This window comes from Hypanus sabinus, chromosome 2 (genome assembly GCF_030144855.1).
Source record: "Hypanus sabinus isolate sHypSab1 chromosome 2, sHypSab1.hap1, whole genome shotgun sequence".
Lineage (NCBI taxonomy): Eukaryota > Metazoa > Chordata > Chondrichthyes > Myliobatiformes > Dasyatidae > Hypanus > Hypanus sabinus.
This window is the reverse complement of record NC_082707.1, coordinates 207,047,328-207,072,694: the sequence shown is the minus strand read 5'-3', so window position 1 is coordinate 207,072,694 and position 25,367 is coordinate 207,047,328. Positions and strand designations below refer to the sequence as shown.

Below are 25,367 nucleotides of genomic sequence, written 5' to 3'. Positions count from 1 at the left end.
GGCCACAGGCAGGAATGACATCCTGTGACGCTCAGTGTTGCATCTCGGTAGAATGAGTCTCTGGCTGAATGTACTCTGTGCCGAACCAGTACATTATGAAGTGGATGGGAGACATTGTCCAAGATGGCATGCAACTTGGACAGCATCCTCTTTTCAGACACCACCATCAGAGTCCAGTTCCACCCCCACAACATCACTCGCCTTATGAATGAGTTTGTTGATTCTGTTGGTGTCTGCTACCCTCAGCCTGCTGCCCCAGAACACAACAGCAAACATGATAGCATTGGCCACCACAGACTCATAGAACATCCTCAGCATCGTCTGGCAGATGTTAAAGGACCTCAGTCTCCTCAGGAAGTAGAGACAGCTCTGACTCTTCGTGTAGACAGCCTCAGTGTTCTTTGACCAGTCCAGTTCTGTTTGTAAGAGAATCTGCAGTGACCTTATTTTTCTTCTTAAGCCAATCACCCTTACTTGGGGTATTGTGAGCAGTTTTGGGCCCTTATCTAAGAAAGGATGTACTGGAATTGGAGAGGGTCCAGAGGAGGTTGGTGAGAATGATCCCAGGAATGACAGGGTTAATGTATGAGAAGCACTTGATGGCTCTGGACCTAAGCTCACTGGAGTTTAGAAGAATGAGACCTAAATGAAATTCATCAGATATTTGAAGGTCTAGATTGACTGGACGTGGAGATGATGTTTCCTATAATGGGGGAGTCTAGGACCAGAGATAACAGCTTCAAAAGCGGAGGATTTTCCTTTAGATCAAAGAAGAACTTCTTTCACCAGAAGGTGGGGTATCTGTGGAATTCATTGTCACAGATTGCTGTGGAGGCCAAGTCATTAGGTATATTTAAAGCAGAGATTGATAGGTTCTTGATTAGTAGGGGTATCAAGATTATGGGGAGAAGGCAAAAGAATGGGGTTGAGGGGGATGATAAATCTGCCATGGAATTGTGGAGTGGACTCAATGGGCTGAATGGCCTAATTTTGCTTCTAGGTTTTATGGTTAATTAGTCAGAAACTTTCTAATTGCAAATGAAAATCAATAACAAATGATTTGTTTGATGCCAATAGTAACTTTATTAGTTGTCAAATCACAAACAAGAGAAAATTTGCAGATGCTGGAAATCTGAGCAACACACACAAAATTCTGGCGGAACTCAGCAGGCCAGGCAGCATCTAGGAAAAGAGTAGAGTTGGCATTTTGGGCCGTGACCTCAACTCTACCCTTTCCCTAGATGTTGCCTGGCCTGCTCAGTTCCTCCAGCAATTTGTGTGCATTGCACTTATTTACAATCTTACTCCAACACTAAAATCAAATACCTTAGAATAAATTTATACCTTACATAAGGAAATTTTCTTCAAAATCATTTATTGATTCTCATTCTTTAGACAAATCTACCACATCTTGCAGAGCAACTTGATACAGACAATAGCTATATATTGATCCATAAGCACTTTAATAGTGAAGAAATTCCCTAATCTTCACTATTCAGAAATGCAAAGGGTAAGCATTCCAGGTTCTGGGCAGTCATTTGGAAGTGTATAACCTCCTCCACTGGATGAATAGTTGTACTGGCCAGAAAAACAGGAGTGGCAGGAATCCAATAAGCTCCTCAAGAAGCCTGCTCCACAGAATCGATAAGACCATGCCTGATCTAAATTTAGGCTCATCTTCCTGTATATCTAAAAAATCTTCAAACTGATCCAAACGTAGACTCAGCTTCCTGTATCTCTAAAATCATAGGTGATCCAGACGTAACCTCAACATTCCTTACCTCTAAAATCATAGCCATATGTAGCCTTTGCATCCCTTATCTTTCTTCACCCTGACTCCCACACCCATAATATGTAAAATTTTCAGCTTTAGGGAAATGGGTCATAACTAAAAAAACATCCAGCATCAATGTGATGAACACAACTTCAGAGCATAAAAATTACATTTGAGAAAAGATGATTTTATTTCAAGTATTAAAAAAATTGTTTAACTGTTTCTGATCTTGTAAAAATGTTTGGGACTTTGTTAATTGGGCTCAAATAAACTAATCCCATTACAACCTAAAATGAAGCCATTCCTATTCAGAGCCATTGTATGTAATTCTGATTGGCAACTATTCATTTATATTCATGCACTCTTTACTAGAATTTCATAAAAGTTAGAACACAGAAACAAGCTATTTCAGTTCAATCCAAGAATCCATGCTTTTTTCTAACTAACACCATCACAATGGAGGTACAAGAGCATCAGGACTCACCACCAGGTTCAGAAACAGTTATCACCCCTTATACATCAGGCTTGAACCAAAGGAGATAAACTTCGCTTGCCCCATCACTGAACTCTTCTACCTCAAACTGAACCCACTAGAGACTATGGAGTCACTTTTAAAGACTCTTTGTTTCATGCTCTCAATATTGCTTTCTTATTATTTGTTTTAAATATATTTTTTTCAGCTCAAGTTGGTAAAACCTGAGGTATGGCAATAGCCAAGTACACTCATTTCACAATTGCTAGGAACTTTCAGACTATTCTAGTAGTGTTTAATATTGGGGCTTTTTTGAAGATTTACATAAATATTGCTGTGTAGTCCTAATTGTTTATTGCTATTGAGTAGTGTCTTTGGGTTGATATCAGTTGTAGAAATTACTATCAAGACAATGTACATCCTGTTCACGTTCCATAGTCTTTCAATTTTCCCTTTTAATTCAGCATATTTCTGATGTTTTCACTTACTGATTTCTATATGTTATGTATGTTTGGAATGGCTATATCTATTCAATAAATTTTTCTTGCTTGTTTATCATGTATTATTATATCCAGATGGGTATTATGGATTGTCCTGTCTGTAATTATTATAATATTGTTATTATTAATCTCAGGGTTGTTTTGTATATGGCGACAAAATGTACTATGATAATAAATTTACTTGGAACCTTGAATCTAGGCTCTCTTCTCCATAGTAATCCTTCCAAATTCTCAAAAAAATTGAATCTGTACTTAAAAGGTAGGTAAAGTTAGTAGTAAGTATTAAGGAGATTGTTAAATCTGGATTATTTGCATTGAATGTTCCATCTAACATGCTGGATACACAATAAATTTCTATACTTTTATTAGAATGAAAAGGAGACAAACTTCCTTCATTCTTCTGGAGATGTATATCAATAACTTAGAAAATCATGGTGACGTTGTGAGACAGGATTAATCTGTCACTTTGACAAGGAAAGTTGAAAAAACAATTAGCTTGTCAGTGGTAGGGTATCTGATCATGTACTCATGATACACAAACAGAGGAACTCAATGAGTCAGTCTGCATCTGTGGAGGCAATAGGTTAGGCATACAATATAGAACAGTAGAGCACAAGAACAAGGGCTTCGGCACACAATGTTGTGCTGAACCAGATAAATTAGTAATCAAATGGCCAATTGAACCAATCCTCTCTGCCTACACAATGTCCATTTCCTTCCATTTTTTTCACATTCATGTGTCTATCTAAATGTTTCTGAAAATTCCCTAATGTATCTGCCTCTACCACCAGCCCAGGTAGTGTATTCCAGGCACCCACCACTCTCTGTAAAGAAAAATTGCCCATCACATCTCCTTTGAAGTGACCCTCTCTCACCTTAAATGCATGCCCTCTGCTATTAGACATTTGAAGCCTGGGAAGAAAAAGATGCTGTCTGTCTACTCTGTCTGTGCCTCTCACAATCTTATAAACTTCTATCAGTTCTCCCCTCAGCCTGTGCTGCTCCAGAGAAAACACCTCAAGCTCATCCAGTCTCTTGCTATAGGCATGCCCTCTAATCCAGGGAACATCCTGGTAGGTACATCTTGCTCTGAAGCAGAGTCTTGGCTCAAAATATCAACCATCACTTTAGCTTTACAGATGCTGCTTGATCTACTGTGTTCCTCCAGCAGGTTGGTTTTGTTCCATATTATAATATCTGCACTCTTGTGTATGTGTTCATAGTAAAACTCTGATTTCACACACTTTACAATGCCCAATGCTAAGTACAGACATACAGTAGCTATCATGGCAAAGGTATGGTGCTTCCCATGAACCCATACACAATTAACGTGAAAGATGAGTTCATATTAGAGTCATAGAAAAGTACAGCACAGAAACAGGCCATTTGGCCCATCTAGTCCATGCCAAACCATTTAAGCTGCCTAGACCCATTGACCTGCACCTGGACCATAGCCATCCATAGCTCCACCATCCATGTATGTGTCCAAACTTATATGTTTTCGAAATGTTCAAAGAAGGGGTGTCCTAAATATAATTTGTGCAGCAAACTTTCTGCAGTGGAGTTGTGGATCTGGAGAAGGATAAATCGGAAGATGATAAATTTGGAGGTTTCCCTGGATCACAATTAGTCACAATTGGAGACGGAAGCAGAAACAGCAGAACTGGGAGTGGTATTAATACTGTTAGATTAGTGTGAACCATAAAATTTATGGGATCAGGAAAGTAGCATTGAAACCAACCATGCCAAAGATCAGCTTGTAGATGGATGTGTGTGTGTGTGTGTGTGTGTGTGTGTGTGTGTGTGTGTGTGTGTGTGTGTGTGTTTGTGTGTGTGTGCGCCCGCGTGAGAGAGAGAGAGAGAGATAGGGTTTTGCTTCCTTCATTTTTAACAACTGATCTGTCATTTTGTTTGTTAAATTTGTGCCAGGAATAGGTGCAGTGCAAACTCATCTCACTTGTTTTCCTATTTACTTGTCTACTGAAGTCCTTGGGAATTCTTCATGGTGTGTATCCCATACAACTGATGCCTTTTGGAGGCCTTTGCAGACTTTCTTTGCAATCTTCTGGTCTTTGTATATATTGTTCCACCAACTAATGAAACTATTTTCAAAAATGTTACTTTACATTACATAGAAGAAATACAGTGTATAGATTTGTACAGCATTGCAGGTGGACATTTTAATAATGCTTTTCAATCTGATTTGCGATGATAGTTTATTTTATTTATGTAGAGATACTGTATGGACTAGGCCCAGCTCAATGAGCTGCATCGCCCAGGAACCCTTGATTTAATCCTTACCTAATCACAGGACAATTGACAATGACCAATTCACTTACTAACTGGTGCATCTTTGGATTTTGGGAGGAAATTGGAGCACCCAGAGGAAACCCACACACTCCATGCGAAGGAATGTAGAAACTCCTTACAGACAGTGTTAGAATTGAACTGTGAACTCTGATGCCCCAAGGTGTTGCATTAACCACGACGTTACCGTGTTCTTTGAGTAAACACAAAAAATAAATTACAGGATCACTTGTAATTCCAGGGTTTTTTAAAGTATACTTCTGCTCAGTTAAGATGCATATGATTACTTGTCAATGTCAAATAAATAATTGACGAATGTAAAACTTGTGACAATGGTAATTAAGGTATTATTTGAGCATCAAAACAAATTAAAATGCAAATGATTATTTTTTATATCAAAAGATCCCTTACAGTTTAGTGGGATCTTTCACCCTTCCTATAAAGAGTAGAGTTTTTGTTATATCTTCGTGAATCATAAAGATAAAAGGGTGGTCTATTTTTATGACAAGTGGCAGTGAATAAGGAATCGCAAAAACCCCAGTGACGGCTGCAGCTTCTGTCCCTTTCTCATCCACACTAATCACTGCTTTGTGGATAACCTGGAAAAATAAGCAAAAAAAAACACAGTTAATCAAATTCTGTTTCCTCCTCATATTGCCTTGAGATTGTTCCTTGAATAAGAAATACCTCAGAAATCTTCAGTGGGTGTGATGAGGAGATTCCAGATAGGTCAGCAGAATTTGAGAAAGGCGTGATCATTCCCAACTGCCTTAACTTCCTTTCCATCTTGTATGACTTTTCCAATTTAAACTTCGGAAAATAGAGGTCAATGTGCCTAGGAAATGTTGGACAGAAATCATGATGGCAAGTTGAGGAAAAGCAAGGTTATTATTTAATACTGTTCAAGTGTAATGCTAAGTAATATATGATGCTAAACTATTCTATAAGAAGACATTGGGGAAGAATAGATGAACAGTTTAGATCCATGGAGTTATACAGCAAAGATAAGGCTCTCTGACCCACAATGTCCTGATGAAGAGTTTTGGCCCATAACAGCGACTGTAATTTTTTCCATAGATGTTGCCTAACCTGCTGAGTTCCTCCAGCACTTTGTGTGTGTTACTCGGATTTTGCAGGTTTTCTTTTGTTACATCTAAGTTGTCTTGCTTTGTCCCTTTGAGACCATTAAACATTTAGTCCATCTAGTCTGCTCTGCATTCAATCAGGGCTGATTTATTCTCCTGCCTTCTTCTTATATCCTTTGACACCCACCCTGCTCATGGACTGTTTGTCCCAATCCCATCAGGGAGTCGGCTATGTAGCATCCTCACCAGGACAACTTTTCCCAAGTTTTTTCCCCAATCAATAAGGCTGATCAACACCTCTACCCATCAACCCATCCCTCCATAACCTCAACCACCACAACTTTATCATATTCTGTCAGTCACCTTATGTACAGACACTACTGTACCTAGCATCACTTTGTAGACACACAGTCCAATCCATGTATATAAGCTATATGTATTTATACTTATTGTGTTTTTTATTATTGTTTTCTTGATATCATTGTGATTTTTTGAGCTGCATTGGATCCGGAGTAACAATTATTTTGTTCTCCTTTACACTAACGTACTGGAAATGACATTAAACAATCTTGTTTTGTCTTGTCCATCTATATCATTCAGCCCATTGAGTCTGCTCTGCCATTCAGTTATGCTGATATGTTCTCACACCTTCTCCCTGTAACTATGCCATTACTGATCTGTTTTAAATATATCCAATGACTTAGCCTCCACAGCTAACATGGTAATACATTTCACATATTCACCAACCTCTGGCTAAAGAAATTCCTGTGTAATTCTGTCCTTAATGGATGTCCTTCTATCGTGAGGCTGTGCTCTCTGGTCCCAGACTTCCCCAGCTTAGGAAACTCCACTCCATGTCCACTCTATCCAGTCTTTTCATATTCCAGCCCTGTTCACCTGCAAGACATCTGTATCTTCTATGCTCTGCTCTCTTCCTTAAGACACAGTGATTATTCTGACTCCATCAGCTCTTCTGGCAGCATGTTCTATGTATCAGCTATTGTCTGTGTGAAAAAAAATCCCTGCAAATGTTAGAGGGGAAACTTTTCTACCTACAGGAAAGGTGTAAATAAGATTATAAGAGTGCAGAGAAGATTTACTAAGTTGTTGCCTGCACTTGAGGACCTGAGTTATAAGGAAAAATAGAATAGGTTAGGACTTTATTGCTTAGAATGTAGAAGATTGAGGGGAGATTTAGAAACATAGAAAACCTACAGTGCTATACAGGCCATTCAGCCCACAAAGCTGTGCTGAACATGTCCGTACCTTAGAAATTACCTAGGGTTACCCATAGCCCTCTATTTTTCTGAACTCCATGTACCTGTCCAGGAGTCTCTTAAAGGACCCTATCGTATCCACCTCCATCACCGTTGCCAGCAGCCCATTCCACGCACTCACCACTCTGTGTAAAAAAACTTACCCCTGACATTTCCTCTGTACCCACTTCCAAGCACCTTAAAACTGTGCCCTCTTGTGCTAGCCATTTCAGCCCTGGGAAAAAGCCTCTGACTATCCACATGATCAATGCCTCTCATCATCTTATACACCTCTATCAGGTCACCTCTCATCCTCCGTCGCTCCAGGGAGAAAAGGCCGAGTGCCCATACCACCACAGACTCTCAGATTATCATTGACTTATACACCAACTCTGTCCTTGAGCACATCAACAAGTGCGTAGATAGAGTGACATCACAAAAACAAATAAAAGTTTTGCTCAATCAGAAACCATGGATGAACAGAGAGGTTCGCCTCCTGTTCAGAGCCAGACATTCAGCCTTCAGGTCTGGAGACCGGGAGGCTAACAGCTCAGCCAGGGCCAACCTGAGGAGGGGAATCTCTCAGGCAAAACACACATACAAACAGAGAATCGAGGATCATTTCAACTCCTCGGACCCCTGGAACATGTGGCATGGCATACGGGTCATTACAGACTTCAAACCACCTAGTACCGTGCCCCCTTCCAGCTCTGCTTCCCTCCCTGATGAACAAATTACTTCTACACTCACTTTGACCGAGAAAACAAGGAGGTCACCCTCAAAGCGGATCTCCCACCCAGTGAACTGCCTCCCTCACTTTCCACCTCCGATGTTTGCGCCACCCTGAGCAGGGTGAATGTACGAAAGGCGGCTGGTCCGGATGGAATACCTGGCCGTGTGCTCGGAGTCTGCAAGGCAGTTGACCGGGGTCTTCAAGGACATTTTCAATCTGCCCCTGGCCCAGGCAATTGTCCCCACAAGCTACAAGATCGCCACCATCATGCTAGTGTCGAAGCATTCCACTGCCATGGGCCTGAATGACTTTCGCCCAGTTGCACTCACCCCATCTCAGCCCCAAGTGCTTTGAGAGACTGGTTCTATCACATCTGAAATCCTGTCTGCCCACTGCCCTGGACCCCCATCAATTTGCCTATCGCACCAACAGGTCAACAGAGGATGACATCTCCACGGCACTTCACTCTGCCCTGACCAATCTGGACAGCCCCAACTCTTATATCAGAATGCTGTTCATTGACTTTTGTTTGGCATTCAATACTGTGACCCCCCCACCCCTCCAAGCTGATTATCTAACTTTGCAAGCTTGGTATCGGCTCATCCCTCTGGATGACCTTGGACTTTCTGACTAACAGACCCCAATCTGTTAAGTGAGACAACCTCTCCTCCTCCACTCTCACCCTTAACACCGGTGTGCCTCAAGGCTGTGTGCTGAGCGATCTTCTTACTCCCTTTTCACCTATGACCGCATTCTTGTACATGGTTCTAACTCCATAATCAAGTTCGCAGACATCACCCAGTGGTTGGCCTGATCAGAGGGGATGACAAGACTGTCTTTCAGGACGAGGTCCAGCACCTGGCTGTGTGGTGTGCTGACAACCTGGCCCTTAACACCCAGAAGACCAAGGAGATCATTGTGGACTTCAGGCATGCTAGGAGCCACACTCACGTCCGCATCTACATCAATGGAGCTGTAGTGGAGCGTGTATCAAGCTTCAAATTCCTTGGTGTCCACATTTCCGAGGATCTCACCTGGTCCCTGGACTCCTCCATCCTGATCAAAAAGGCACCAACAGTGCCTTTATTTCCTGTGGAGCATCAAGAGAGCTCATCTCTGTCCCAGGATACTGACGGGATTTTATCCACTGTATCATTGAGAGCATACTCACCAACTACATCTCAATGTGGTATGGTAATTGTCCCGTATCGGACCGCAAAGCACTCCAGAGTGCGGTGAAAACTGCCCAGTGGATTATTGGTGCCCAATTGCCCACCATTGAGAACATCTACCATAAACACTGCCTGGCCAGGATGAAAAGCATTATCAAGGATGCATCTCACTCTAACCATGGGCTTTTTACTCTCCTCCCATCCGGTAGGTGCTACAGGAGCCTCCACTCCCACACCAGCGGGCACAGGAAGAGCTTCTTCCCTGAGGCTGTGACCCTGCTGAACCTCACATCACAGCGCTAAGCAGTATTGCACCCATATTGGACTGTCTCAGTACTTTTATATTTGTGTGCTGTAGCACTTACTTTTTATTCGCAGTTATTTTGTAAATAACACTATTCTTTGCATTTCTGGTTAGATGTTAACTGCATTTCATTGGTTTTGTATCTGTACTCGGCACAATGACAACAAAGTTGAATCTAATCTAATCTAATTTATTTATTTAATCTTATTTATTTATTTACATTGTTTCTGTTCTGTCTCCGTTTCTGTTCACATTGTACACCTCAGACTTTTAGTACAACTCTGAGTCTGGCCACTTGCAGAAGTTCTCTGATGACTCTGCGGTGGTTGGGTGTATCACAGATGGGCAGGAGTCGGAGACAGAGGACTGGTGGACAAGTTTGTGAAGTGGTGTGGGAGGAATCACCTGCTCCTGAATGTGGCAAAACCAGGGAGATGGTGATTGATTTTAGGAAGAAGGGACTGTGACGAGTCCTGTATACATTCTGGGAGAAGTACAAATGCTTGGGAGTTCACCTGTACAACAGACTTGACTGGAAAACCAATACCAAGGCTGTTTACAAGAAGGGTATGAGCAGACTGTTTTCTGAGGGAGCTGAGATCCTTCAATGTGAGCAGCAGGATGTTGGAGATCTTATACCAGTCTGTTGTAGTGAGTGTGGTCTTCTTTACAGCTTTATGTTGGGGGAGCAGCATCGGCGCTGGTGATGCAAAATGACCAATAAACTCATCAAAAAGGCTGGATCTGTCCTTAGCCATAACCTGGACCCTTTTGAGTTAGTGGTGGAGAGGAGGTCACTAAACAAACTGTTATCCATTATGGGCAATCAGGCATATCCTCTCCATGACTGACTTAATAAGCAGCAGAGCGCCCTGTCGAACAGATTCATCCACTGTCACAAGGATCATTCCAGAAAATCCTTTCTGACCAAATGCAACGAGCGTATACAACAGTTCATCTCTGTGCACGAGGAGACACCTATCAAAGTACAATACTCTCCGTTTTGTTATTTTGTACATTATTATTGCACATTATTGCACTTTGGTACATTATTACTGTGTATATTATTATTCTGTATTTTATTATTTGTTAAGTCTGCACACTACTCAGTTTGTTTTTAAATGTTGTTGCTGTAATGAAAGAATTTCCCACTCAGGATGAACAAAGTGATTTTTGTTATTATGAGCACACTGACTTAGGCTGGCCTTTCACTGATTCTATTGTATTTTTTGTATTTCCTGTGATTTCACACAAGAAAATGAATTTCAGAGATGTAAATGGTCACACTTATGTACTTTGAAAATAAATTAACTTTGAACTTTAATCAGAATTTCAGCAATGCACAATTACTATTTTAACTATAAAATCAATATGAGTATTAGTGAGAGAAACTTGCTTTTCCAATATTGAGCTGGAACTCCCTACAAATATTGCAAGATAATGTTTCTCCTCACAGAACCTATGGCTCTCTTCTCAATCTCTTCAAATTTACATCAACTGCTTCTCAATTCCACCATTTCCGAGAACAATCTCTCCTGGCTCACTTCATGCAATATCAATTGAATCACCTCTCAGTGTTCCCAATTAATGAAATACAACCACAGCTTCCCCTGTCTACTGTGTAACTGAAATCCCTCACCCCCAAAACAATCCCACCAAGTTTCTTCAAAACTTTAACTTACCTTGGATGAGAATTGCTTCCAATGTTTTAGTTGTGGTCAAACCTGTGTTTTATAGAGCTGCCATAAAACATCAGAGTCAAAGAGGTTAATGATACTGAAGGGATTTATTCAACATATCTTGCCCAAGTCAGGCATAAATGGGCTTTAAGTTAATCTCACTTCCTGACTCCTGGTCCCAGCCATACCCGACAGGTCAGAGCTCTTCACTCTCATCCAGATTTATTTTCGATGGACCGGTTCAAGGGATGAGCAACGTGCCACAAAGTGGATGAGCTCCTGAAGCTTGCAGGACCATGGCAAGGATGGGAAGTGGGTTATAAACAGACAATATTGGAAGAGCTCAGCAATTCAGGCAGTATTTCAAGTTTGTTTAATTGTCATTCAACCATACTCATTGAGGCCCGCTGTTGATAGGGACTGACCATGGATATTGCACCCTGGCTGTCTACGTGATACACAAGCCAGGGCAGTATGATTTGGAGAGCATGCTGTTGCCCGTGAAGCAGGCTCCCCCCACCACACGGGTGGTGAATACAAAGGTACAGCAGAGGCTGATACAGTTTGGCACCAGCGGCATCGCAGGAGTTGCCATTTAATGTTGAACTAAATGTTTAGTGTTTAGTGTACTGGTTAGGCACAGGAGTACATTCAGCCAGAGACTCATTCCACCGAGATGTAACACTGAGCATCATAGGAAGTCATTCCGGCTGTCTTTACAACTTTACAACTCCTCCTTCGGAGTGTCAGACACCCTGAGCTAATAGGCTGGTCCTGGACTTATTTCCACTGGGCATAATTTACTTATTATTATTGAATTATTTGTGGTTTTATATTGCTATATTTCTACACTATTCTTGGTTGGTGCAGCTGTAACGAAACTCAGTTTCCCTCGGGATCAATAAAGTATGTCTGCCTGTCTGTTTAGTGTAGGACTGTCATTAGGCTTTACCTCGGCTTTTACTCCCAAAGCCTTCCCAATGGGTGGATATAGCTTCAAAGCAGCTGAGATTTAAGATCAAAGCGTTCCCTCTCCTAGACGAGCTGCCAACCATTGCTGATGAGCTCTATCTGCCTGAAGCAACTAATTTTAGTGTGCCAGTAACCTGCTTTTGCCCTTTCTCCTGTCAGTAGGAAGAGTTCCACCCGGCCTAGGAGCTAGACTTCACATGAAGGCCAGGAACTGGACTTGGTTGTCAGAGGCTATTTGACGTACACACCATTGGAAGCATTTAATAGGTAATGGGAGCTTATCCCCACAACACCCCTGGCAATGGCAACCTTAGAGAACCACCATATTTATGAATTCAGCCAAGCAAAACATCACAGTACCAACACCACACAGCACAAAGAACGTTTAGCACATATAATTATGCAGAAAAACACAGCCATGAGAAATGAAAATAAAAACAGCAAAAATAATGATAAATATAATAAAACAATAACAAAAATAAGAAATGGAAAGAGAAGATCAGTGAGCTCCTGTGCACAGACATCTATGATTCTAAGGTTTTATTGAATCTCTATACTGGCCTGGGTGCAAGAAATTACTGATCTGGTAATTCGTAAAGTAGGTGGTTGTTTAATTATCAAATTGGAAATCGTACTTGTTTCTCAAGGCGTTCATCCACTGGTCAATCAGTTCAGTTGATAGTTCATCTTCCAGAAGCTGATAGCCTGCATCTGTTGGCATCACTACCAGCATGCTTGCGCTTCCCTCGTACGGAAGCTTCAGGACTGTACACGAATGGTTCTTGTCATACGTTAACAAAAATGGACCTTCTTTGTACATCATTGGAACTTTAACTCGAGTGTACGCGTTTACATAGAACGTTCCATTTACTGTCAAGTTTGGATCAAATGGAGCCTTCCACTTCCCTGAAGAAACCAAAAAAAAAGCATTAGTCATTACTCCGTAGGTACACATTCAGTCATTATGTCATATTATAGAGAAGCAAAATAAGTGGTGTCATTTTTGCCAGCACATACTGTAATTGAGAATAAATGGCAAGACATTTTCATTTTCTTGGTTTGTAATTATTTATTTTTTTTATTTATCTAAAGATGCAGCAGAGTAACTGGTCCCTGCAGCCTAAAATACCCATGAGACCAATTAAATTATTAACCAGTATGTCTTTGGACTGTGGGAGGAAACTGGAGCACCCGGAGAAGCCCATGCGGTCATGGAGAGAACGTACAAACTCCTTACAGACAGTAGTGAGAATTGAACCCAGATCGCTGGTGCTGTAACAGCGTTACATTAATCACTTTGCTAACTTGTCACCCACTTATGTAGAGAGTGTAGGGCAAGTATTCTTTCTTTACATTTATTTCTTTTTACAATAACATGTTAACAGGTACATCTTTGGACAGTGGGAGGAACCCCAAGAACTCAGAGAAAACCCCCACAGTCCATGGGGAGGGACATGCAAACTCCTTACAGACAGAGTTGGAATGGAACTCTGAACTCCGCTGCCCTAAGCTGTAATAGCTTAGTGGTAACAGCTATGCCACCATGTCATCCGATCTAGATGATGTTGTGAATCTAGCTGATTCAACGTCCATAGCCCTGGATACAACATTCCTCTTAATAAAGACATATATCATATGACATCCACACCTTGCTATCAAGGCCAAAAGTTCTATCTGTTCCAACTGATGAAATAACTGCAAGGCATTTGATATTTCTCATTAACATCGTCTCATTCAGTAAGACTGCAATGAGTCATTTGACCAGTGATCCGCCAAGTGCAACTAGATCCGAATCGGTGCCCTCCACCACTGTGCTGGCACCAGAGAAGAAGCCTAGTGACAAAGAGATCACTGTTTGGACTCTCTCTCTAAGTAGCCCGTAAGGGTGAGTTTGATTCCATTCGAATACGAAAGTGTGATTGTCACATAGTTAATCCACAGGAGTGGGTTCTCTGGTGAAGGGAAAACCTTTGTGAATACCACACGTTTGTTTACCCTTGTCTAGGTGTGGTAGTTCACTGAAGAAAAGCACCCCTGTGGCAAATGACTGTTGGAATTATTTCATGTGTCGTGGAACTGGATAAGTGGTTATCATGTTGTGTGTGATTGGGGTAATCTTGTGGAATCTACTGGTGTGTCGACCCTTGTCTGGGTGGTGGTTCCCTTGAAGATGGTCCCCTTTGTGATGAGCTACTGTTGGTGATATTTTGTGTGAGGATTCAGAGGACAGCGGGAAGATTGATGGCACCTGTTTGTTTGGATTACAAATATCTCTCTCTCTCTTCAAATTCCGTGAATTGAACTGAACTGAACTTTCTTAAATACCATCGTAAGACTGTAACTCTTGCCACCTGAGCTTGAATAAGTTTGGGAACTTCATTTTTACACACATATATATGTATACCATTGCTAACTCTTGATCGAAACAACACACACAAAATGCTGGTGGAACACAACAGGCCAGGCAGCATCTATAGGGAGAAGTGCTGTTGACGTTTCGGGCTGAGACCCTTCGTCAGGACAAACCGAAAGGAAAGATAGTAAGAGGTTTGAAAGTAGTGGGGGGTTGGGGGAAATGCAAAATGATAGGAGTAGACCGGAGGGGGTGGGATGAAGCTGAGAGCTGGAAAGGTGATTGGCGAAAGTGATGCAGAGCTGGAGAAGGGAAAGGATCACGGGACGGGAGGCCTCGGGAGAAAGAAGCGGGGGGGAACACCAGAGGGAGATGGAGAATAGGCAAATAACTAAATATGTCAGGGATGGGGTAAGAAGGGGAGGAGGGGGATTAACTGAAGTTAGAGAAGTCAATGTTCATGCCATCAGGTTGGAGGCTACCCAGCCAGTATATAAGGTGTTGTTCCTCCAACCTGAGTTTGGATTCATTTTGACAGTAGAGGAGGCCATGGATAGACATATCAGAATGGGAATGGGACGTGGAATTAAAATGTGCGGCCACTGGGAGATCCTGCTTTCTCTGGCGGACAGAGCGCAGGTGTTCAGTGAAACAGTCTCCCAGTCTTCATCGGGTCTCACCAATATATAAAAGGCCACACGGGGAGCACCGGAGCACTTTTAACATTTAAGAAAAACTTGGACAGGTACATGGATGAGAGGGGTATGGAGGGATATGGTCCAGGTGCAGGTCAGTGGGACTAGATAGAAAAATGGCTTGGCACAGCCAAGAAGGGCCAAAAGGCCTGTTTCTGTGCTGTAATGTTCTATGGTTCTATGAGACTACTGAACCTGTCACCACCCAGGTCTCATTATGTGTGAAGCACCAGTAGCGTTATACTGTTTACCTTTTAACTTGTGTTGTCAATGCATCTTATTATTTGTTGCTTTATTTGTGGTAATATTACTTACGTGTTGTGTCGGTTGCATGTTCTGTTGTGTACCTTGGTCCAGAGAAACATTGTTTTGTTTGGCAGTATAGATGTGTACAGTTAAATGATAATAAACTTGAGCTTGACTTGATATGTTTGTCCAATGTAAGCATTTTACAAGCCATGGGGAGGACTGAATTTGTGAATCTTTATAGTTCTTTCATTCTTTCTTTCTCTATGCATTTACTGACAGGTTTGGTATCACTTCCTTGTTACCAACTAATATATTGTAAGGACTTTGTCAGGAAGGGTGTCGGCCTGAAACGTCGACTATGCTTCTCCCTATAGATGCTGCCTGGCCTGCTGCGTTCCACCAGCATTTTGTGTCTGTTGCTTGAATTTCCAGCATCTGCAGATTTCCTTGTGTTATTGTAATTTTTTTTTAGATATTGTGCTGATTTCACTCTGAAACTTCCACTGGGATTTTCAATTCAAAAATCAAGTGCAATGGATTCTGGTTAATTGTCACATTGGGCCTGTATATTTTGATCAAAATAAGTTGCTGCCCCAATGGATACTTTCAAGAGAGAGTTAGATAAAGCTCTTATAGATAGCGGGGTCAAGGGATATGGGGAAAGGGCAGGAACGGGGGTACTGATTTTGTATGATCAGCCATGATCACAGTGAATGGCTGTGCTGGCTAGAAGGGCTGAATGGCCTACTCCTGCACCTACTGTCTATTGTCTAATTAGTTTCACAAAATTACTTTAAAAAGTGTAAAAATAGGAAACTAGTGTTTAACTCAGTAACAAGTTATGTTTTTAAATGAAATACAGAACAAATTGGAACACTGCTAATATTACTACAATATAAAACTATGAATTAGATCCCAATAGTTACCAAAGGTACGCTGCCGTGTTCTTGTGATTGACTGTAAATGAACAAAATCAGTGTAGATACAGATAATACAATGACTTCAATAATTGCATCTTACAAATCTTCATTTTCATTGTAACGTTTAAGATAATTCTTGATACATTCAAATTCTTCATAGCTCCTATCTTGTTGAAGTAGTGAAATTGTTTCGTTTTTACTCTCAGCTATCTTTGGCATCTCCAAACCTGACTGCTTGAAACCACAGTGAGCAAAACAGTTGTGAATAGTTCAACTGCATATTTCTCAACCAACAATCAGTGATAAAGATCACTGCTTTTTGAACACAAACACATACAACTAATACTATTTAAAAACTGTCCACTCTAAGCACGGTGTAGTGTTGAACAGCCACACGAGTGCACATGACTAACCCTAGTCAGAAACTGTTTGGTAACAGTTTCCTGTCCCAATTAAGTAGCATAGCATTGCAAATAAATGACAGGAATGCCAGCTATCTTCTTGATTATATTTTGTTCATTAAGAGTTGTTCCAAATAAGCAGCTGCCCTGATTAACTAATGGCCCAATTAACAGGAATCCACTGTAATGTGATTGGTTTATGATTACTAATACTTTGAAATAATTTCATATCCATAATAAAAATATTGGGAAAAAATCTTACCTTTGAATAAGATGTAATTAATAAACATAAGTCTGGCTTTAGCATCCACAGATTCTAATAACTTGTTGATTTTTCCATCTGTTCTGTTGCGAATATATTGGTTAATAATATCTTTGGTACTGATTGTGTCTTGAAAGTTTACTGGCGTAATATCAGCATTATAAAAATGGGAAAGGTCTTTGATGAATGTTTGTTTCAGTTCAAGATTGTTCTGTATAAACAGGGAGTTTCCCTGAGAGATGAGCAAATCCCTGTTGTTGGTGATGTTTCTGTGGAGCCATTGGAACAAGCCATGCAGTTGGTACTGGTTACCAGTACTGGCAAGGCCCTCTATGTTGAGGCCTTGGAGTATGTTGTTACGTGTTGCTCCTTTGGCACCAAGAGAGAGCATGGTAAATGTTGTAGAGATGCTATTAGGTGAGAAAAATACATTATCTTCATGCAGGTTTGCTATTTTCCTGTAGACGTTGAAACCAAATTCACTGTTCTTTTCCGTTAGCAGGTAGATTCTCTGTAGATCAGGGATTGATTCTGCTTGTTGCCGTTGTGCTTCAGCATTAGAATGTGAAGGCAAATTGAAATTCTGAGGATGCTTCTTCCTATGTTCTGGGCGAGAATTGAATCCAGGCCTCTGTGATACTTTGGTGGCCACAAATCCACCACATAGCAGAAAGATTAAAAATCTCATTTTCTTTTTCTCTTATCTTGATGACTTCAGAATTACCTGCAACATGGTATGCTAGATTGTAGATGAATATTAGCTTTATTGACATACAAGCAATCTATGTATATAAGCTATTTTATACCTATTGTGTTTTTTATTATTATTGTGTTCTTTATCTTATTGTGTTTTTTGTGCTGCATCAGATCCAGAGTAACAGTTATTTTGTTCTCCTTTACATTAGTGTACTGGAAATTACATTAAACTATCTTGAACTTTATTTCAATTTTTAACCTAGTTAAGTGTTCACAGATGTGGAATCTGCTGGTCATTTATCTTTCTTCTCTAACTGTCTCCGGAACTGATTAGCTTACTAGACCCAACTGGGGTGAGGGTGGGGGTGTTGGAGGGTTGCTTCTGACATTCAACCATGTTCACGAATCATGGGCCAAGCTAGTAATATCAGAGGGCAGACTTCCTTCACTGATGGAATGGATTGGGTTTTATGTCCTAGTGCTTCTGCACAGCTGCCGAGTATTAGAGATTAATTCTTTGGGTCTTCACAGCTTGTCAGACCTACACTTGCCAGCACCTCCCAGTCCCCACCCAGCTAACAGGAGTCAGCTGCCTCTCATTTCCAACTCATCACCTGCAGCCTATTTAACCCAGCTCTCATCCACAGTCCTTTGTTCACCCATCAAACTAGCCAGCTTCACGTGTTGATCCTAGCCTTACATAGAAAACCTACAGCACAATACAAAGTTGTACCGAACATGTCCCTACTAGGCTTACATATAGCCCTCTATTTTACTAAGCTCCATGTACCTATCTAAAAGTCTCTTAAAAGACACAATCGTATCTTCCTCCACATTGCTGGCAGCCCATTCCACACATTCACCACTCTCTAAGTAAAAAACTTACCCCTGACATCTCCTCTGTACCTACTCCCCAGCACCTTAAACCTGTGTCCTCTTGTGGCAACCATTTCAGCCCTGGGAAAAAGCCTCTGACTAGCCACACGACCAATGCCTTTCATAATCTTATATAACCCTATCAGGTCACCTCTCATCCTCCGTTGCTCTAAGGAGAAAAGGCCGAGTTCACTCAAACAACTTTGATAAGGCATGCTCCCCAATCCAGGCAACATCCTTGTAAATCTCCTCTGCACCCTTTCTATGGTTTCCACGTCATTCCTGTAGTATGGTGACCAGAACTGAGCACAGTACTCCAAGTGGGGTCTGACCAGGGTCCTATATAGCCGCAACATTACCTCTTGGCTCCTAAATTCAATTCCACGATTGATGAAGGCCAATACACCGTATGCCTTCTTAACCACAGTGTCAACCTGTACAGCAGCTTTGAGTGTCCTATGGACATGGACCCCAAGATCCCTCTGATCCTCCACACTGTCAAGAGTCTTACCATTAATACTATATTCTGCCATCATATTTGACCTACCAAAATGAATCACTTCACACTTATCTGGGTTGAACTCCATCTGCCACTTCTCAGCCCAGTTTTGCATCCTATCAATGTCCCACTGTAACCCCTGACAGCCCTCCACACTATCAACAACACCTCCAACCTTTGTGACATCAGCAAACTTACTAACCAATCCTTCCACTTCCTCATCCAGGTCATTTACTAAAATCACACCACTGGTGACCGACCTCCATGCAGAAAATGACCCATCTACAAACACTCCTTGCCTTCTGTGGGCAAGCCAGTTCTGGATCCACAAAGCAATGTCCCCTTGGATCCCATGCCTCCTTACTTTCTCACTAAGCCTTTCATGGGTTACCTTATCAAATGCTTTGCTGAAATCCATATACACTACATCTACTACTCTTCCTTCATCGATGTGTTTAGTCACATCCTCAAAAAATTCAATCAGGCTTGTAAGGCATGACCAGCCTTTGACAAAGCCATGCTGACTATTCCTAATCATATTATACCTCTCCAAATGTACATAAATCCTGCCTCTCAGGATCTTTTCCATCAACTTACCAACCACTGCAGTAAGACTCACTGGTCTATAATTTCCTGGGCTATCTCTACTCCATTTCTTGAATAAAGGATCAACATCCGCAACCCTCCAATCCTCCAGAACCTCTCCCGTCCCCACTGATGATGCAAAGATCACCACCAGAGGCTCAGCAATCTCCTCCCTCGCCTCCAACAGTAGCCTGAGGTACATCTCATCCAGTCCTGGTGACTTATCCAACTTGTTGCTTTCCAAAAGCTCCGGCATATTCTCTTTCTTAATATCTACATGCTCAAGCTTTTCAGTCTGCTGCAAGTCATCACTACAATCACCAAGATCCTTTTCCATAGTGAATTCTGAAGTAAAGTATTCATTAAGTACCTCTGCTATTTCCTCCAGTTCCATACACACTTTCCCACTGTTACACTTGATAGGTCCTATTCTTTCACGTCTTATCCTGTAGCTCTTCACATACTTGTAGAATGCCTTGGGGTTTTCCTTAATCCTGCTCACCAAGGCCTTCTCATGGCCCCTTCTGGCTCTCCTAATTTCCTTCTTAAGCTCCTTCCTAGTAGCCTTATAATCTTCTAGATCTCTAACATTACCTAACTCTCTGAACCTTTTGTCAGCTTTTCTTTTCTTCTTTATGAGATTTATTACAGCCTTTGTACATCACGGTTCCTGTACCCTACCATAACTTCCCTGTCTCACTGAAATGTACCTATACAGAACTCTACAGAAATATCCCCTAAGTATTTGCCACATTTCTTCCGTACTTTTCCCTGAAAACATCTGTTCCCAAGTTAAGCTTCCAATTTCCTGCCTGATAACCTCATAATTCCCCTTACTCCAAATAAACACTTTTCTAACTTGTCTGTCCCTATCTCTCTCCAATGCTATTGTAAAGGAGATAGAATTATGATCTCCAAAATGCTGTCCCACTGAGAGATCTGACACTTGACCAGGTTCATTTCCCAATACCTAATCAAGTACAGCCTCTCATTTTGTAGGCTTATTGTGTCAAGAAACCTTCCTGAACACACCTATCAAACTCCCCCCCCCCCATCTAAACCCTTTGCTCACAGGAGACGCCAATGGATATTTGGGAAATTAAAATCTCCCATCACTACAACACTGTTATTATTACACCTTTCCAGGGTCTGTTTCCCTATCTGCTCCTCGATATCCCTGTTACTATTGGGCGGCCTATAAAAAACACCCAGTAAATTTATTGACCCTTTCCTGTTGCTAACCTCCACCCACAGATATTCTGTAGACAATCCCTCCATAGCATCCGCCTTTTCTGCAGCCGTGACACTATCTCTGATCAACAGTGTCACACCCCCGACTCTTTTGCCTCCCTCCCTGTCCTTTCTGAAACATCTAAAACCCGGCATTTGAAGTAGCCATTCCTGTCCCTGAGCCATCTAAGTCTCTGTAATGGCCACCACATCATATCTCCAAGTTACTGATCCATGCTCTAAGCTCATCCGCTGTATTCACAACTCTCCTTGCCTTAAAATAGACACGTCTGAAACTTTGTGTCTGAGCGCGTCCCTTCTCTATCACCTGCCTATCCTCCCTCTCACACTATCAACAAGCTTTCTCTATTTGTGAGCCAACCCCGTCTTCCCCAGTCTCTTATATTCAGTTCCCACCCCCCAACAATTCTAGTTTAAACCCTCCCCAGTAGCCTTAGCAAACCTCCCCACCAGGATATTGGTCCCCCTGGGATTCAAATGCAATCTGTCCATTGTTGCCTTCTAACACAACTATATACTTACACTTACTAAATAAAACAAAAGTTATTACATTGAAGCATGTGTTGCAGACCAAAAATAAATCATACAAGGACTTCCTTGTGAAATGTGCATGCTCGTACCACACATTGTAAAATGCTATCCATGATATAGGTGATTGAAATGTAGAAGCCTGTAACATACCTCCTAAGAGATTAACTTTATTTGTCACATGTACCATACACAGAAACATAGAGTAAAATGCATTTTGTATGCATCAAATTAAATCAGTGAGGATTGTGCTAGGCAGCCCACCAGTGTTGCTATGTTGGTATCAAAATAACACCCCCACAACTGACTAACCCTAACCACATGTGTGGAGAATGTGGGAGGAAATCGGAATACCAGGAGGAGTTCCACATGGTCAGGGGAGAACATACAAACACCTTACAGACGGCATCAGGAATTGAAGCCTGATCAGTCATCACTGGCACTGTGAAGTGTTGAGCTAACTGCTACACTACCATGCTGCTCAAATTAAAGCTAGTGAAGAATAAGTATTAGATAATTCACCATTCCATAGCTGGAATACACATCAAACTGCCCAACACATCACCAGTGCCAGCCCACCTGCCACCAAGAACAGAAAGTGCAGAAAGGTGCTGGAAAAGGGCCGGTGAGATCATGACAGAGGCCTCCCATCCTGTTTATGGACTATTCGTCCCACTCTCATCAGGGATGCAGCTATACAAGGACCACCAGACTCAAAAATAGTTACTTCCTTAAGCAGTGAGGCTGATCAACATCTCCACCCACTAACCCACCCAATCACCATTACTTCATCATTTCCTGTCAGTCACCTTATGTACAGACACTCCTGTGCCTAGCGACACTTTATAGACATACAATCAATCTGTGTATTTAAGCTATCTTATGTATTTATATATATTGCTTTTCTTAAGTTATCATTACATTCTCTATCTAATGGTTTTTTTTTGTATTGCATTGGTTCCAGAGTAATGACAATGTTTTCCTTTACATTTGAGTACTGGAAATGACATTAAACCCTCTTTGGGACAGCACGGTCGTGTGCTGGTTAGCACAATGCTCTTACATCTTGGGACATCAGAGTTTGGAGTTCAATCCTAGAGTGGTCTGTACAGAGTTTATATGGCATCCCCATAGAATGTGTGGGTTTTGCCCAAGTCCTCCGGTTTCCTCCCACACTCCAAAGATGTATTGGGTAGGATATTGTAAAATGAGGTTAGGGTTAAATTAGGGTTGTCAGGCGTTGCTGGGGCAGCAAGGATTGAGGGGCTTACTCTGTGCATGTTTCTAAATAAAATAAAAATCATGGATCTTGAATCCTATTACATCGGACCCACAAATCATCAAAGCACCAAACTCTGATCTGATGACAACATGAGTCAGACAACACAGGAATTGAAGCACAACCCATATGTAGTAAATCAAGTTCCAGTTCTGAGCTGTGGGGTGATGGCCAGACGATACCCCATTGATGAGTGAGCATCCCACAGTGCTCCCAATGACTAGCTCTGATGATCATATTAGTTAACACCGATGATGACCTACAGTCACTAAGGAGGTGTCTCATTGTCTCTGACCATTTAATTAATTGTCCTGAAAACACTTTTAATGCATCAGAATATTAGACCATATAAGGTAAGTGCAGAATTCGTCCATTTGACCCATTGAGTCTATTCCGCTATTTCATCATGGCTTATCTATTATCCCTCTCAACTCCATTCTCCTGCCTTCTTCCTGTAACCTTCGATGTCCTTACTAATCAAAAACGATCAACCTCCGCTTTAAGTATACCCAATGACTTGAAAACCACAAGCATCTGTGACAATGAATTGCACAGATTTACCACCTCTGGCAAAGGAATTCCTCATTCTCTCTGTTCTAAATGGATGTTTCTCTATTCAGAGTCTGTGCCCTCTGGTAATAGACTGTCCCACTATAGGAATCATCCTCCCCACATTTAAGAAAAGAGCAGAAAATAATGATGGTTTATTTGAATCCACTGGTCTTTGTTGTTGTTCCTCTCCATGCCTTTTGGTGCATCGGGCAGCAACCTTGCTGTTTCTTTAGCATTTGTCTATTTTTTACGAGGCAAAGTTGCTAGCTCAACATCAACCCAGCACGGATGGAAAGTGTGTAGTGTTCTTTAGTCCATGTTATTTGATTGTACTTTATCAGATTGCCTGTCTTGAGTCCAACGCAGTACTGGTCAAACACAGCACAAGCCAATAGTCTGAAATTAATTTAAACTTGCTAATTATTAAATAATGATCAAAACAATGAAGATAAAATACAACAGACAAAACTGTCAGTGTAAGGAAACCATACAACTCACATTTCTCTTCTTACTCGCACTGGTGATAGTAGATATTTTGCTGCTGCATATCTTACAACATCATTCTGATAGAGTCTGCGTTGTGGAAACAAGCCAAATGAGTCAGCAAACCACAAGTCATTTACTGCTCACTAACTATTAACGATGAGCACACATTACCCAATCCAATGTGCAAGCAGAACCATTTTAACCATAAACAGTGCTTCTGAATTACTTTTGTTTCTATTTTTTCCCTGCTGTCCTAAGTTAAGATATTGTAGTTTATGGTGGGGCAAATAGAAATCAGGTCTGGGATAATTCTTGCCCCATTCCAACTCAAATTTATGCAGTCTTAGATTGAAAATTAACAAATGACCTTGAATTAGCATTGGGTTTGGTAGCAGAGTGGTAACATTACAGAAACACTCAAAGCTGCTGTGCAGGTTGGCTCTGTGGTTAAGAAGGTGTACGGTGTATTGACCTTTATCAATTGTGGAATTGAATTTAGGAGCTGAGAGGTAATGTTGCAGTTATATAGGACCCTGGTCAGACCCCACTTGGAGTACTGTGCTCAGTTCTGGTCGCCTCACTATAGGAAGGATATAGAAACCGTAGAAAGGGTGCAGAGGAGATTTACAAGGATGTTACCTGGATTGGGGAGCATGCCTTATGAGAATAGGTTGAATGAACTCGGCCTTTTATCCTTGGAGCGATGGAGGATGAGAGGTGACCTGATAGAGGTGTATAAGATGATGAGAGGCATTGATTGTGTGGATAGTCAGAGGCTTTTTTCCAGGGCTGAAATGGCTAGCACGAGAGGGCACAGTTTTAAGGTGCTTGGAAGTAGGTACAGAGGAGATGTCAGGGGTAGGTTTTTTATGCAGAGTGTGGTGAGTGCATGGAAGGGGCTACTGGCAACGGTGGTGGAGGCAGATACAATAGGGTCTTTTAAGATGCTCCTGGATAAGTACATGGAACTTAGTAAAATAGAGTGTATGGGTAACCCTAGGTAATTTCTCAGATAAGAACATGTTTGGTACAGCTTTGTGGGCCGAAGGGCTTATATTGTGCTGTAGGCTTTCTATGTTTCTAAACAGACTTTTATACAGATAAAGGTTGAGTCTGTGTTGAGGAAGGCAAATGCAATGTTAGCTTTCATTGCAAGATGTCTAGAATACAAGGATGTGATGCTGAGCTTTATAAGTCATTTGTCAGATTGCACTTAGAATATTGTGAGCAGTTTTGGACCTTTTTCTAAGAAAGGATGTACTGGCATTGGAGTGAGTCCAGAAGAGATTCACAAGAAGGATTCCAAGAATGAAAGGGATAAGGTATGAGGAGCGTTTGATGGCTCTGTGTCTGTACTTGTGGGAGCTTAGAAGAATGAGGGGGACCTCTTTGAAACCTATCAAATATTAAAAGGCCTTGAGAGAGTGGATGTGGAGGGGATATAATGGGTGAATCTAGGACCAGAGGGGGAATAGCCTCAG

At 41.5% G+C, this 25,367-nt stretch overlaps 1 protein-coding gene across 1 annotated transcript; it reads right to left on the bottom strand.

Annotated features, from left to right (window-relative positions):
* Positions 1-1,068: 1,068 nt before the first annotated feature.
* Positions 1,069-24,079, bottom strand: LOC132390013 (protein Z-dependent protease inhibitor-like). Its single transcript, XM_059962594.1, has 5 exons — positions 23,899-24,079; positions 17,135-17,858; positions 12,890-13,160; positions 5,741-5,888; positions 1,069-5,652 (listed from the first exon to the last, which is right to left on the bottom strand). The coding sequence occupies exons 2-5, from the start codon at positions 17,820-17,822 to the stop codon at positions 5,461-5,463; spliced, it is 1,299 nt and encodes a 432-aa protein (XP_059818577.1). The 5' UTR covers positions 17,823-17,858; positions 23,899-24,079; the 3' UTR covers positions 1,069-5,460.
* Between the last annotated feature and the right edge of the window lie 1,288 nt (positions 24,080-25,367).

Coding starts and splice junctions, on each gene's coding strand:
- LOC132390013 (XM_059962594.1), bottom strand. CDS start 17,822: ATGAGATTTTTAATCTTTCTGCTATGTGGTGGATTTGTGGCCACCAAA. Junction 13,161..17,134: donor TAATTACATCTTATTCAAAG/GTAAGATTTTTT, acceptor TGGTTTCTTCAG/GGAAGTGGAAGGCTCCATTT. Junction 5,653..5,740: donor ACCCACTGAAGATTTCTGAG/GTATTTCTTATT, acceptor TTATTTTTCCAG/GTTATCCACAAAGCAGTGAT.